General features: G+C 42.3%; 2 protein-coding genes across 3 annotated transcripts in view; both read right to left on the bottom strand.

Moving 5' to 3' along the window:
• Nucleotides 1–2,553, bottom strand: part of tub (TUB bipartite transcription factor) — a 91,568-nt gene extending 89,015 nt beyond the window's left edge. Inside the window, exon 1 of one of the 2 annotated variants that reach the window (XM_042060777.1) lies at nt 2,376–2,553. In XM_042060777.1, the coding sequence (XP_041916711.1) occupies nt 2,376–2,431 (56 nt within the window). In that variant the 5' untranslated portion in view covers nt 2,432–2,553. The remainder of the gene's footprint in view (nt 1–2,375) is intronic. The other variant, XM_042060779.1, reaches the window with a different exon arrangement.
• A 5,295-nt stretch (nt 2,554–7,848) lies between these two features.
• Nucleotides 7,849–15,932, bottom strand: part of rras2 (RAS related 2) — a 37,613-nt gene continuing 29,529 nt past the window's right edge. Inside the window, exons 4-6 of the mRNA XM_042061868.1 lie at nt 13,922–14,030; nt 10,893–11,011; nt 7,849–10,105 (exon numbers count right to left, since the gene is read on the bottom strand). Coding sequence (XP_041917802.1) covers nt 10,018–10,105; nt 10,893–11,011; nt 13,922–14,030 — 316 coding nt within the window. The 3' untranslated portion in view covers nt 7,849–10,017. The remainder of the gene's footprint in view (nt 10,106–10,892; nt 11,012–13,921; nt 14,031–15,932) is intronic.

The raw sequence follows: 15,932 nt of genomic DNA, 5'->3' as shown, positions 1-15,932 counted from the left end.
AAGACCGGCACAATACTACCCACAAATGTACCAGGCATGCACTCAGACACACACCACACACACACACACACACATATATTAACACTGGCTGATGTTTTTATTCCCACTAAATTAAAAATGGGAACTTAAAACTTCATTGGCTAAAATTATATTTATTGGCACTTTCTAAAGACTATATTCTAATATTACTGTGGTTGTTTTGCTGTAATATAGCAATTTCATTACCAACCTTTTTCCTCAAACATCTCTTGCTATCACTTACTGTTCCTCTTCTGTTTACAACCACTTGCAATCCCTTCATCGCTCTAAAACTAGTGATATTGACATCTGTGTTGTCTTGTAAATGTTCTGTTTATCTGTAATGTACCCTATATCACTTGAATGTCCTTTCAAATAAAAGCTTCTTCTAAATGAATCAAAGAAATGCTCCTGCATTCTGGAGAGCTGACATTTAAATTGCTACCTGAAGATTAAATTACCTTCTCAGACCATTTTGTCTGATGAATTAGATTTGATAACATTTAATATTCTCTGAATAATACTGTAACAGTTCCATGTAAACTCCTGGAATATCTGCAGAGCTACAGTCAGCTCATCCATCGTGTGTGTGTGTGTGTGTGTGTGTGTGTGTGTGTGTGTGTGTGTGTGTGCGTGTGCATCTGCTGAACACCGGCCAACCTTACCTCTCACCTTTATCTCTTGTGAACACCTCAGGGTCCAATCGCATGTTTAGGATGGTAACATGTTTAGGGTGCAGACGCAAAAGGTCTACCAAAGGGCAGCACATAGCGCAAGCAAACACTCCAGACCTCTTCAGCCACCATGGCTGCAGATTACCAGCCCTGCACCACTGACTACTGACCACATGCATGTAGTTTAATCAGTTCCTCCTGCTTGAATCTGAATGCAAATCCTGCTCCATTTTAAATAAAGCCTGCAAGCTGCCAGCAGGGATAACTGCTTACAGAGAGAAAGAGAGAGAGAGAGAGAGAGAGAAAGAGCGAGAGAAAGTGTGTAATTTGATCTTTAATTTCTGAGTTAACGGGCTACCAACTGATGGATAAAATAGAAGATGACACTTGATCACCTCATCTGTTGTTTTTCAGCTTCCAGCATTCAAACTGCATGTAACAGAAACTGACATGGAAATAATTGCAATACAATATGCTGCTAGGTTGGTGTTCAACGTGTGTGTGTGTGCGTGCGTGCGTGCGTGCGTGCGCGTGTGTGTATCTGTGAATGTGTTTGCATGCTTGTGCATGTCACTTTGCATGTCAAGCACCTCCATCCTGGATGTAGCAGAAGACACAGTGCAGATGAGGAGAGAAGAGAGATGAGAAAATGACAGCAAGGGAGGGCAGAGGAGAGAACAGGATAAAGGGAGAAGAGTAGAAAGGGAAGACTAATTCATCACCATGAGAGAAATTAGATCCTTACTTATTTAATGATAAACCCTATCTTAGCCACAGTACCAGAGCCTCAGTAACTACTGTTACCTCCCCACATCTCCCTCTCACTAAAACACACACACACACACACACACACACACTTCTTTCTCTTAATCCATTCCATATTTTCATTCTCCTGCAGAGTGGGGAGGGGAGCAGTGCAAGTGTGAGTGGAGAGCTGGGCATCTCACCACTGTCTCCCTGGATTATAGAACATCTTCTGAATACCAATCGCATCTTCAGTTCCACTACACGCCATCAACATACAGTAGGCTACCAGTTACAGTATGACACATGAAGAACGCCATGTTAAGCACATAGCTTTAACATGAAGCTTATTCCGGCTAGGCTGTTGGAGGAGATAGTGGGAATTTAATACAAAAGAACAGGTCATAATGCAAAGTAAAGAGACATTCGCGACTCCTCCATAACCTAATTGCCATTTGCGTTTGGAGATAACGTTAGACAATTAATACTTTACACTTGATTACACTAAACTCGGATGAACACCAAACAGGAGTCAAGTTAAAGGTGTTTTTTTTTTATTTCTCACAAAATCCAGGATAGCCTACGTCTGGTATAGTGTTTCCAAAAAACACAACTGAATAGGTTGTAATACATGTATGACAGACGCACTACTGATGTTAAAACATATCCCTGCCACAACCCTGCTAAGAAACACTTTGGACACAGTTCGGTATGTATGTCTAAAACTTTGAAGTGAACCTGGAAACTATAGTGAAATCACAGACATCATTCATTTGCCCAAGTTGTTCCCGGGTTATCGTCAAAGATTTACAGGAACACACGAGATCTGCGCTAAATCGTTTGCGCTGGATGTCAAAATATTGAATACATCAGTGAAATCAGTTACCTGACAAGTAGCCATGAGCTCATGAGTTGTAATGGCATGAAAACGAAGCTTACCTGTCATAACTCCATCGACTGTACGACATGCTCTTGTTGCTGCTGACTCCATCCATGATAGTGTCTGGACTGTCGTTGATTAAATGATGTTATACAGCGAAATAAGTCATGAATAAGCGATCTGTGTGAAGAGATGCTTTCCTCGCCTAGACGGTGGGCTGTGTTCCGAGAGTAATTTTGCTGGGTCTCTTCACATGGACTACGTTATCAATCACTGATTCCCCATGGTAAGGACTGTACCATTTAGGGGCGTTCAAGGAAACTTGCAGTTTCAGAATGACGCACAAGAAACGTTTTCCTGTACCGACAAATACCCTCGACATTCTATATGGGTCTCATATTTTCAGAGTGATTGCAAGTGTAAAGGCAATATATTGAGTTTATTCAATTTATAAAATAATCTAGTTATTATTGCTAATAATGTCTGCATGTGCAAACTACAAGCGCAGATTTTAAAAGCTACAACTGTTAAACGCTTTATTTTACACTAACGAATTAAACGAAAGGCAAAATGAATAATTGGTAAACCAACATTTTACACTCACAGTAAAAAAAAAAGAGAATGCAAGACACATACACAGAAATGTGTCTGCGCTTGATTCAAATAAAGCCACTGTGTGAATCTAGTAACGGTGTTGTATTATTGTGTATTGTTTGGGAAAGAAGCCTGTGCCAGGGAAAAGGGTCCTCAGTCCTACGTCTGTTTCAGACTATCTACACTCCTGAACTTTTTAATATGTCTTTGCCTCATGGCTGTATTTACAAATATTGATCTGATCCTCTCTAATCTGATTACATGTATAACAAATTTCTTATCTTGAGTAATTCCAAATAGAGACTAACTTAGATGGATCACCTGATCTGAAATGCATACTGTTTCCTAATAAGCCAGTTCTCCTTAAACATAAATTAGGTCCGAAATGGTAATGCCAATTAACAAAACATCTTGAAAAACCAACCCCTTACATAAATCTGCACACCTTAACCATATGAGCACATGCAGAAAGATTTCAATACAGAATTCAGTGTTGAAGGTACAGTAGAAACTGGATATACTGGAAACTGGATAAGTATTATTGTTTATTAAGATTAAACAATCATATAGGAAATGTGATAATGTAATTCCAAAATATATATATTTGCTGTTGTCATTGATATTTGATTGTTATATATTTGATTTTAGAGACAGGGCAGTGTTGCACTATGGTCCTGGCATGAGTAATGTTAAACATTACAGACCAATACTGTGAAACTCTGCATTGACTGTGGGAGTGTGAGAACTGCTGTCACCTAAAAGTCCCAATAGAATGTATGCTGAAAGGCTCTGTATGACATAATTCGCTCCAAAGATAATGCATTTGAGGGAGGCCTATTTATATTCTAACGGTGCTCAACAACACTGAAATAATGCAGATCACTTTCAATAGTAGGCTATAGTATCTGAACCACACACGTTTGTCTGTCCCCTTCTTGTTTTCGCTGTATGAAAAAGCCCTGTCAGTAACTGAAACGTGGCGAGCAGCTGGAACGGTGACAGGAATACATTTCCGAATTAGCAGCGTTGGATCTCTGTTCCGGAGCCTGACAGAGCGCCAAATGCAAATCCATGGATGCCCATGAATGGCACCAGTCACAGCAAGTGTGAGGTTTGATTGGGGAGGTGTAGCGAGAGCGAGCCCTGTATTCTCCACCAGGCCTGCTTCCTTAGAGGAGATGCTGCCTGCCCCAGTTTTATAGGTAAGCAGTGGTGGCACTTCAGACAGGAGATCCCATAAGATACAGGGAGACTCTTGAAATGAAATTGACCAAGATGCTCGAGCACAAGGCAATGGCTCTTCAATTTGATGGTAATTTCATTCTGACATGTCAGACTGGAGACAAACCTGTCCCTTTTTTCCTCTATGTCATATGCTAAACCTGTCTGTTTTGCCCAGCCCATTGGCAGCCAGGTCCATCTTGTCTGACCTACAGTAGTGAAGGCCCATTCGACCCATCGTGACTGAAGCCATGAGCTTCTCTAACACTCTCATCTAAGGTCAGAGGTCAGGTCTTATCTAGATAAGCACATCCATAGAAGCACAGGATATTGTAAATATGCAACCTGTTATTTTGCAACTATAAATATTCAACCTGTAATTTTAGTTGTTGTACAGATATAAATGGATTCAAAATTATAATCTATTTTATACTTGGCCTATACAGTAGTATAGCTGTAAAAACTGATTCGGATTCCAACCAGCTCAACAGTCATTGTACTGCAATGGTCTCATATCAAGGAAAGTATCTTTGCAATTATTACTTTGTTATTATGACGTGGCTTACACAGCTACATTTTCTATAATAATTTAAGGCTCATTACTCAAACTTTAACCCTGGTAATATGAATGAGCTAACTGGTGTCTGTGGGTGCAAAAGAAATAGTTCCTGCATACTGTTTCCTGCATGTGGACATTTATGTCTTTCGTTACTCCCTAATGATTTATGCTAAAGTTAAACAATCAAATCTCTCCCACATACCACACTCTGCATACTTCAAAGGCAAATTAATTACATGGTGTGAGGAGTCGATAGAAAGAGTGTGTGCACTTTTTTTAACAGAGCCCAAGGGTTCATTTTCTTGGAACAGCAGGGAATTGTGCAGCACAGTGCCACCCGTAAAGCCATAGCTTCTTAGCCTCCTAACATGCATTTATATAATAACACATTACACCTTCAACAGGATTTTCATTTAGATTAGGTTGATTTTAGAATCACTCCACCAGGAGTGCCAGCTTTCTGAAATCATTTACACGCATAGGGAGAGTGGGATAAGATGAGCTGTTCTTTTTTTTACCTAAGTCAACCTATAGAGGAAGCATAATGATACAGGAACAAATCTAATATAACACAACACAAGTTCAGGATGGCTTCAGTCAGGGATGGAGACACATCTTATGAATGCGGTGTGCACCTGACCTCTACCAGTCCAGAGGAGGGAGACACATCTTATGAATGCAGTGTGCACCTGACCTCTACCAGTCCAGAGGAGGGAGACACATCTTATGAATGTATCTTATGATGTGGTTATCTGTCCTTCTCATGACCATATGCCACCAACATAGTGCAAAAACATACCTCAACTTATTTTACAAACAAAGCAGGGCAGGACAGGACAGGGCAGGGTGGGGCACAGCAGGGCAATGGTAGCATAGTGGCTAAGGAACTGCGTTAGCATGCAGCAGCCTGAAAAGTTGTGGGTTCAATTCCTGGCTTCCACCGGTGTGCCCTTGAGTTGCTCTGTGGAGACTGGCATATGTCATATGTAAGTCGCTTTGGATAAAAGCATCTGCTAAATGAATAAATGTAAATGTAAAAAAATCAGGAGCGTTTGCCCTGCAACATTAACTTTATAGCGCGGCAGAATTCTCTGCAGAGCCACCAACCTTCATCGGCCTCTCTCCTATCTGTGATCAAAGAGCAGGAGATGGCGCTGTGGTGTAGTCAATAAGGGGCTGCGCTGCATACAATGGGAGCGTGGTGCTTCAATGGCATGAATTATTTCCAGCAGAAACTTGCCGTTGCCATGGTTTCTGCTGACAGTGCTGCTCCGAATGACAAGAGAGAAGTAATGAAGTTTGAGAGCTTATGAGTTTGATAGCTTAAATCAGATTTGCAGTCATATTCTGTTTGCCAGACCTACTGTTATTATATTGCATTAATTACTACAACCCTATTTCCAAAATAAAGTTGGGACGACGTTTAAAATGTAAATGGACATTATTGTTTATTATTACTTTTTTCCCTCATTTTCATTGTTTATTTCATTAGGCTATTGATTGAATTGACATTGCTGTTTATTATTGCTATTCTCCTTATTATAGTCTGACCAACATTTTAATTTGTTCCCTGTTAAATTTAAGTAGGCCTATTATATATTTGTATGTCGCTTTGGACAAAAGCGTATCCATAACCATCCATATCCAGAGTCTAAGATTTCCCATAAGAATTACAAATATTGATTGGTCAAACTAAAGCACAGTTTTCCACTTTACCTCAGTCCACCTCAAATGAACGCAGGCCCTGCTTTTCTGGATTATGCCTACATAAGGTTACTTCTTTGCATGATAGATGGCGCTTCAAACTGTTTATAGACAATGCTTATCAGAAACTTTCCTGAGCCCATACAATGATTTTCTTAACAGAAACAGATCATTTTTGGATGAAGTGCCATCTAAGACCCTGAAGATCGTGGCCATCCAATACTGTTTTTCAACCCTGTCTCTTGTTTACAACGATTCTCTGATGTTTTTTTTTCTATTATTTTTTATTTTGATAGAAAAGTGAGAGATTGACAGGAAGAGAGTGGGAGAGAGAGAGTGGGATTGGGAAATAACTCGAACTCGGGTCCCTGTGACCACTTGGACCCAAATATGTTATGGGCGCTGTAGCCAGTTGCTGTTTGTTTTGTTTGATGTTTTAATGTTATTATGTACTGTAGATAATGAAATACCCAGATTTGAAAAATGAGCCTCAAGGCATTCTTGAGATATTGTGTTTAATAGAAAGGGACATAGAAGTGGTCCCAGTGACCTTGAAATATGACCTTTAACCTCCAAAATGTAATCACTTCATCTTTGAGTCCAAGTGAACATTTTTTACCTAATTTGAAAAGAAAATGTCTCTGGCCATGGCTAACGCCCGCACGGAGGCATACATATGTCAAAATGGGAAAAAAGAAGACATATTTTCATGTGATATGAGTATTGTCTTTCATGTGATAAAAAGGACCCCATAATTCACTGATTATGTTTCCTGGCAAAGAAGCACCAGCAGAGACAATGTTCAGAGTGGACATACAGCAAGTAAAAGTCTGACCCAGTGAGGAAGACCATCTCTGGTCTTCATCCATCATCATGCCCAAGGACATACATGACACATTTGACAGATGAATGAGAAAACAGCTGTGTTCTTACAAAAGTGGGATTGCCTAACATATTTTTTTTTTTTTCACATTTTCAAACCATACCATTTGAAAATCACCATACAGTTTTCTTTTTTTTTCTGGCATTAACATAAAATCAACCTCTAAAAATGAAACAAAACGTCAAACTCTAGTATAGTTTGTTTTTAGCCATATATCTTTTTTATTTTAGCACCAGAAGCTATACAAGGAGCCAGGACTGCACGGGAACATAAAAACACAGTATGGATCAGACGTGGAGCAGCTACCCAAGCTCTGGTTTAGTGAGAGGGGACGAGCTGTGCGCTACCACTGCAGCAGCTGACCTCTACTGCAGGCCAGCACGGCTCGCATGCTCAACAGCCCACGGAGCTAATCAAGTCCCGCGTCTGCCCTCCAGGTGGGATAGTCGGGAGGAGACGATTAGTGGGAATGTTGCATTATGGGATAGGCGCTGGAGGTCAGGTGAGACTCAGCTGGTCACCAACTCCAGGACACCAACAAAAAACAGGGATGAGTTCTGGACCACATGTGGACAATGCAGGCTATGGCCATTCATCTTTTATTTTCAGTTAAAAGCAAACTAAGAGAATTAAATACTCCTCTTTACATATACACACACTTGTGCCATGAGAGCAGGTTCACTTACAAACATATAAAAATACTCGGTAACTAGTCTGATAAGAAAATAATGTATAAAAGTATATAGTAAAAACATTTAATCACGTCTCTCAAAGAATCACCTCCGATCTTTTTTTTAATCTTATATTACATGATGATAAAACAAAAACCAGAATAGTTTAATTGTTTCCCTTGTACTGAAATACACTCATGAAAAAGGAAGACAAACCTAATGGTGAAATGTCTTTATAGTGATGTTAACCCTTAATGATAGTTCTGTAAAATGAGGGGCTACACATACTAGCCTGTCAGATACCAGATATGTCACAACTGAGATCATTTATTTAGTCTTCATATGTATGTGTGTGTGTGTGTGTGTGTGTGTGTGTGTGTGTGTGTGTGTATGTAAGAGAGAGAGAGAGAGAGAGAGAGAGAGAGAGAGAGAGAGAGAGAGAGAGAGAGTGTGTGTCTGTGTGTGTTATACAGGAAACATCTGTCACTACTTAAATCTTCACACTCAAATCCATGGTCAAGAATTCCTTTTGGGCATCTTACCAACTAATAAAAACATAATCCTGGATTACGGATGTGCCAAAGAGAATGTTGAAGGTTCGAAGGTCCCTTCATGTCAATTACAGAGGTGTTATGAAAGTTGTATAAGCTGTGGCTAATACCTAATACCATGAGTGTAAATGATTCCTTAGTTCTACCCTCTCACTGTCACTGTTTCCTTACATTACTTCAACTAAACACACCAGAGAAGGAGGGGAAATAGAAACAGTCAACAGAATATTATCAATCTGGAAATCAATTCCATATGTAAGGCAAGAGAGAGAGAGAGAGAGTGTGTGTGTGTGTGTGAACATTTTCCCAAACCAGTTCTGTAAAACTACACATATTAGCAAGGTACCTCAAACCCCAAGGGCCCGGCCTCTTACACGCTATCTTTCTCCGAGTGGGGAAATGTTTTACCCACCAACCTGAGTGTGCGATAGTCTGTGAAGGCAATGGCTGAGCAAGAAGGGAGAAGAGCTGACCTATCTACCAACACAAGGGTCTGAGAACCTAATTAGCAATGAGAAAAGCAAACAAGCAAAGGCTAGTCTACGAGCCATTCAGGTAACAGAGACCACTTCTACTGGGTGTTGGCCTCGGACACATTTGAAGCACAGATGTAAGAAAAAATGGCCGTTGATGTTGGCTGTCTACATACACACACACACACACACACACACGTATATATGTCTACATTATAACATGGGTCAGGACCAAAGCTCATCAACCTTGCACTCAGCACTGAGAAGATTTAATCATCAGGTTTTTAAAAATGTGTTCTCAACTCACACTGATTTCATTTACGTACAGTAGCTGTTCAGCACATGGAGTAGAAATTAAAAGGCATAATGGCACGTCACACACACACACACACACACACACACACACACACACACACACACACACACACACTCACACAAACGCACACACAAAGCGGCACAAGATCACCTCATTCTACACCGCCTGCAAATGCGTCAGTTGTTTATCATTAACATTCTAATGATATAATATACATATATTGATATTTTCTGTGATTCCATCTCGGTAAAAATACAAATGTGACTACAAGGCAAGATAAGTCCTTTGAGATACAACATAAAAATAATGGAATCAAAGCAAATTTAAGAAGCGATCTTTTAGTGTTGGGACATATTCACACTGAAAGCTGTATGGTTTCTTGTCTTTTTTCGTCATCATGTTTTTTTTATATATATAACACTAGATGAAGGTGAGCGGTGAGTTCAATAACATTTGTTGTTGTTTGTGTTTGTCTGTTTTTTTTTGTTTGTTTTTGTTAAGTTTTGTTGTTTTACTGTCAGTTTGGTTCTTCTAGTAGTGAAGTCCCAGGGGGAGGAGCGCGGTGAGGCAGCTCCCGGCCCTGATAAGGCTAGCACAGGGACTGCTGTCTTAGCTCATGCACATGTCGAAAGGCAGCGGTCATCCACAACAGGATGTGATGTCAGAAGGCAGGGGGGGGGTGGGGGGACTGGTGACAGCAGCTGGATGACTGGCGGCCCGGTGTGCCACTCAGACGATGACACAATGGCAGCCGCTCTTGTCCTTCTCCTTGCGCGTGGGCTCCGGCGAAGGCGGGCACTCCTGTTCCTGGAACTTCCTGTTGGAACACCAGGGGACAGAACGCTACGCATGAGCTCTGACCTCAGCTGACCAGCACAGTGACGGCTACATTCAAATCCAACATTATACCTAAACTAAAAGGATTATATATGATCATACAGTATCCATTTGTACATTACGGATCATTATAAATGATACAGACATGATTGCCTCTTCCTCATTCATGTCTTTCATATATAAATTGCACTCTATGATCCATACTAAATTAAATCTGTGGCCACTGAGGGAGGAAATGACCATGGAAATGATATAAAAGTTTCACTTTAACTTCACTTAGTCCAAACTGACTCTTTAATGTAGCTACATTCAATGAGAATCCAAGAACCACTCACATACTGTACTGTGGACAATAGCTTCTTCTCAAAATTGTGCCTTGCACATTCAAGGTCGAAATTATTATTATTGTTCTTTTTTTTCATGTCTACTTCAAGTGAAGGGCTAGAAGAGTGGGCTGAAGGAGGCAGGCGGACGCAAGTGCTTTGCCTTCCAGGGTGGCGGTTAATTAGCAGTTTCATATTAGGAGAAGATCACGATTTACAAAGCAGAGCGAAAACAAGCCCCTTCAGGCACCTACGCATGCAGGAAAAGCATCGTGATCAGAGCACCAGCCAGCCTTGCCTAGTCCAGCCCAGCCCAGCCTGTGGTCAGAAGACAAAAGTCCAGTCCAGTATCAGCTACACCCAACAACAATGGTCTGCTCTGTGTATGTATGTGTGTGTGTGTGTGTGTGCGTGTTAGAGGAATCTCACACATGGCCCTCTCACCTTATTACTCGGACCAGCTCGTGGAACGCTTGGTCTACATTCATGCGGATCTTAGCTGAGGCCTCCATGTACGTCACCTTCAGCTGCCGGGCGAGCTGCTGACCTTCCTCCTGGGTCACCTGGGGGAGGAAGAGGAAGGGGAAGGGGAAGAGGAAGAGTTTTGGCTGTGATGCGTGAAGGACCAGAGTGATGTGGAATCAGGCACTCAGGGCTAGTCCACACGTACGAACCCGATCTTTTTTTCCTCCGTCTTCCCTGAAACCGCATCAAGAATATTTGCGTCCAGACGGATCCATCTCAACACGACTCAACACGTTACTTCAGGCCTATAGGTGGCACTGTTTCTTTACAGAAATTGACCAAAGTTTGTGCTTTACAAACAGACAGAATAGGCTATGACGAAATGGCTAGTGCAAGGAAACCAGAATTGTTTGTGTGGACTGATGGTGAACTGTCAACTGTAGTCAACTGTAAAACGAATAAACTTTATTTTACAGTTTGTGAAGGGTGCAGTCCCGTCCTTTATTTGGCTAACGCAGGTAGGCCTACTAATCACCTTTACTTTCTTTGGTTGTAGGATAGTCCGTGATTCACATTAGTTTTGGCTATCACCGCAATTAGGCTACTAAACGCAAGGCTTACCCAAGTTCTAGGCTATTCTGTCGCCACATTTATATTATTGCTATAAAACCTTCGTTAGTAACAGTCAATACGTTTGCCTGCATCAAATCGCGCATTTGCATTCAGTGTGCTACCATCGGCTTAACGTGAGTTCTAAGCGTCTTTGTATGCTTATATCTGATTTCACTCGACTGTGAATGCATGTATATATGTTGTAAGACATGTAAAATAAATGAATGACACTGGCACTACGCACAAATTAATGTAGCCAAAACTTACACCGCACTTTCCTAATAACTTAAGTACTCTCGCGTCACTGACAGTAGCTAGAATGCATAAAAAAACACCGGGGAAAAAACAGTGTTCAGTCCACCAAGTCATAAGCTATCGACGCTGCGCAGCACCAGTTGTGATATTTATCTTACGGAGTGTAATCGTAGGTAATGCCATGTATTAAAACTAGTATTGTTAGGCAATACTATAAGTGCAAGTCCAGGGCAGCTGAGGTGGGGCGATGACATCATCGATACGCAAGCAGGATGTGCGGTTTCGCTGTCTAAACGAATTCAAACGGGCTACGGTTTCAGATTTCTCCACTCTGGGACCAGGTTTCAGAAAAGTGCGGTTTCGGGCAGTGCGTTTACAGGATTCGTTTGGACGCTCGGCCAAGACGAAGCAAAACCTCTGCGTTTAACCTAAAAAGCATCTCCGTGTGGACGGGTCCTCAGTCCTGACACTCTGTGGTATCAGACTACAGAGGTCTGGCTCCATCTGGTGGAGGGTAGAGGCATGAGCAGACTCTGGGATGCTCTAATCAGATACAAACTACAAAACTACTGAATACTGAGGGAAAATGTCATTCAAACAATGGTATAGGGATACTTGAATACATGTTCAGACATGTTATGAATAAAACAAATCACAAAAACACAACACAGATATCAAGAAAAAACACTTCATGCTACATGGAGATACATTATTTTCACATTTCCTTCAGATTGTTTTGAATGCAAGAAGGCAGTAATAAAAAAATGAGTCTATACATGAACTACAAGCAACTATTTTCCTAAAGCACATACAGTACCGGTACATATGGAATCAGTTGTAGAGACTCATGCAGTGGGTCAGAATTGGGAATGGGTTTTAACTGTACAAAAATACTACTTCTGACCACCAGATGGCAGCATGTGAATACTACATGACTGCGATAGCTCAGTCCTGTCTGTTCACTTGTTTCTATTCAAATTTCATTTCATTTGCTGGTCCTTCATAAAAAATACACCTCATTTAATTTCATCAACATTCCCTACTCACTCAAAACTGAGTATAATAGCTGCCAATGTAAGTCATAGCATTATACTTTGAGATTGTGCATGAAAGGTGTGTGTGGTTACAGATATGGAACTACCCTGCTGTTTCTCTTTAAAGCATTATGACATATTTGGATCCATAGAACAGGGCTCCACAGGGGCAGCATCAAACGCTGATCAAATGCTTGTTAGTCCGTAATATACCTCGGCACATAATTAGCGATTAGTGCAACATTGCATGGGACATAACATGCAGACGCTGCACAAAACCGTATTCCCATTGTCCAGTGGTTCAGTGAGGACTAAGTGGCAATGGCTTGTTTGACTGTCAGCAAATGGAATAGGCTGTGGTTCTCCACCCTGAGAGCTCAGAGTACTTCAAACGTGCTGCCTCACACAATCAATTAGTCAGTTAGAGGGGGAGAACAGTTGTTGATATTTGGACTCAACAGCCAAACAAATACACGGCTCCTTTCAGTGCTCTTGACAATGTGTTCGTTTTGCTCCCTCACCCCTGTTCCACTGTCCTGTGCACCAGCACTAACACCACCGGCTGCTGTTTGGCTGGGATTAGTATTTGTGTTTGTTTCCCATTTACAGAGCCAGGGCTGTGAACCAACACCCGATATTTTTTCAGCAGACACACAGAATGAGGATAATGAGGATTTATTCTCTGAATGTGATCAAAGGTGTACTGAGCTGTGGTGTGTTACAGGAATGGCTCTTCCGACACATATCTGGTGTGTGGGACGAGAGGACCTCTGAGGATGATCGTGTGCGTGTGCGTGTGTGTGTGTGCGTGTGTGCGAAGGAGTGGACCTCCTGAGGATGATCATGTATGTGTGTGTGTGTGTGTGTGTGTGTGTGTGTGTGTGTGTGTGTGTGATGGAGTGGACCTCCTGAGGATGATCGTGTGTGTGTGTGTGTGTGTGTGTGTGTGTGTGTGTGTGTGTGTGAAATGGAGTGGACCTCCTGAGGATGATCGTGTGTGTGTGTGTGTGTGTGTGTGTGTATGTGTGTGTGTGTGTGTGTGTGTGTGTGTGTGTGTGTGTGTGTGTGTGACAGATTGGACCTCCTGAGGATGACAGTTATGCTCACCTGCCTCTGAAGCTCCAAGTCGGCCTTGTTACCCACGAGGATCATGGGAAATTCATCCCGATCCTTCACTCTGAGGATCTGTCTCTGGAACTTGTAGATTTCCTCAAAGCTGGGAGAGGGAGACACAATCAGATGGAGGCAGAGGTTCAGTGAGAGTCCCTCGCTCGCTTCACAGGGATAATGGCTCCTCTGCGCTGGCCGTTTCGCTAGCTGGAGTTCCCCTCTCCTCACAAATCTTCCAGGAATGCAGTCTCTCAGCCACATGAATGAACCCACCCTAGCGACCCACCCACCCCTCACCCCCCACAAACCCGCCCACACAACACACACACACACACACACACACACACACACAGAGAGAGAGAAAACACACGCACACATGCACAGCACACGAGCAGCTGTGACACCGGGGCTTTTATGAATCAGATCAGAGGGCTGCTCCAACCGTCAAACCATGCACACAACAGCAGACACGCACAATGAAAGAGCTCCTTCTTCTCTCTCTCTCTCTCTCACTTTCTCTCTCTCTCTCTCTACTTTTCTCCCTCCCTCTCACAAAGTTGCTTGGCCAAAACGCAAACACTGCGAGAATGGGCTAGTGCATGCCGGCCCCCCACCATATGCCAGCGCTGCGGGCTGGTGTGTGTGTGTGTGTGTGTGTGTGTGTGTGTGTGTGAGGGAACGGTAAAGAGTGAAGTGGCCCTCTTAAAGGGGAAATGTGTGGGAGCAGCAGCCAATGGCGGGCAGACAGCTCATCCAGCTCCGCCAGCTCCCAGTCGGCTGTGAAGCGCCTAATGTAAACGCAGGAAGGAAAGACTGTTTACAACATAAACACACAGCGAGGGGAGGTCCCCCGGGGAACATTCGCTCTCCCTCTCGCTCTCTCTCTCCCTCCCTCTCTTTCTCACTCTCTCTCACTCTCTTTCCTGCTCTATCTCTCCCTCCTTCTCTCTCTCTCTATCTCTCTCTCCATCTCTCTCTCCCACTCTTTCTCCCGCTCTATCTCTCTCACCCTCCCTCCCTCTCTCTCTCTCCCTCCCTCCATTTTTCTTTCTCTGTCTGTCTGTCTGTCTGTGTGTCTGTCTGTCTGTCTGTCTGTCTCTGGGCTCTATCTTGGCGATTTAAAACGCATGGTCAGTGGCGAATCGCTTAAATATATTTATGGGTGTGTTTAGTCCACATTCGGGGAGGTTTTGTTATCAAACGTCGGGCGCTTGGCGTAAAAAGGTTTCTTAATCAGTCATGGGTGTGTTTTGGGCGTAACGTCCTTTAAACCAATGAGAGTGACATCTGTCATTCCCTTTAACAGCAAGCAGCGCGACTTCAAACAGTGCATCAGTATTTTGATGGTGACTGGCGCATTTGAAGGAACCTGCTTGCACGCGAGAGTGTATGGAACAGGTATACCACTAAACCACGTTTAACTAAAACCTGTTTGTGACTAGCAGAGTATAGGCTACACGCATCTGCACTCGTCTATTATTTGAATTGAAAGTGGAACTAACATCACTGTGGTGTCATAGTCAACAATAAAACAGTTATACACAGTTAATTACTTTCACTATTGACTGACAATGGGTTACCATAGAAAACATAGCCTGAATAAAGTAACACTTACTTCAATAATGTTCGAATGACTGAATAAAAAACCTAAGGACATTTATCCTGCAGAGGAGTTGCTGCTTACATCTCGTGACAGTGCGTCTTCAGCTGTGCTTCATATGCCCCTTTCGCTATAGACCAGGTTTTTCTTGGTCAGTGGGGTAATGATTTTTAGATGGTGTAAGATAGTGATTTTTAGATAATGCGCCAGACCACACCTTATGTCATTAATTGCCACACCCCTGGGCACATTGTTTAATAAAGCGGCAAAGAAAATTCAAGTGTAAGATAGGAATAAGCTTTGCATCGTGATGTGAATACGCTTTGCGCTGCATTTTAGATTGCCAAGATAGCCCTCTGTCTGTCTGTCTGTCTGTCTGTCTGTCTGTCTCTCTCTCTGTGATAAAAA

This window comes from Alosa sapidissima, chromosome 14 (genome assembly GCF_018492685.1).
Source record: "Alosa sapidissima isolate fAloSap1 chromosome 14, fAloSap1.pri, whole genome shotgun sequence".
In the NCBI taxonomy this organism is placed as follows: Eukaryota; Metazoa; Chordata; class Actinopteri; order Clupeiformes; family Clupeidae; genus Alosa; species Alosa sapidissima.
This window is presented reverse-complemented; position numbering and strand designations above follow the sequence as displayed.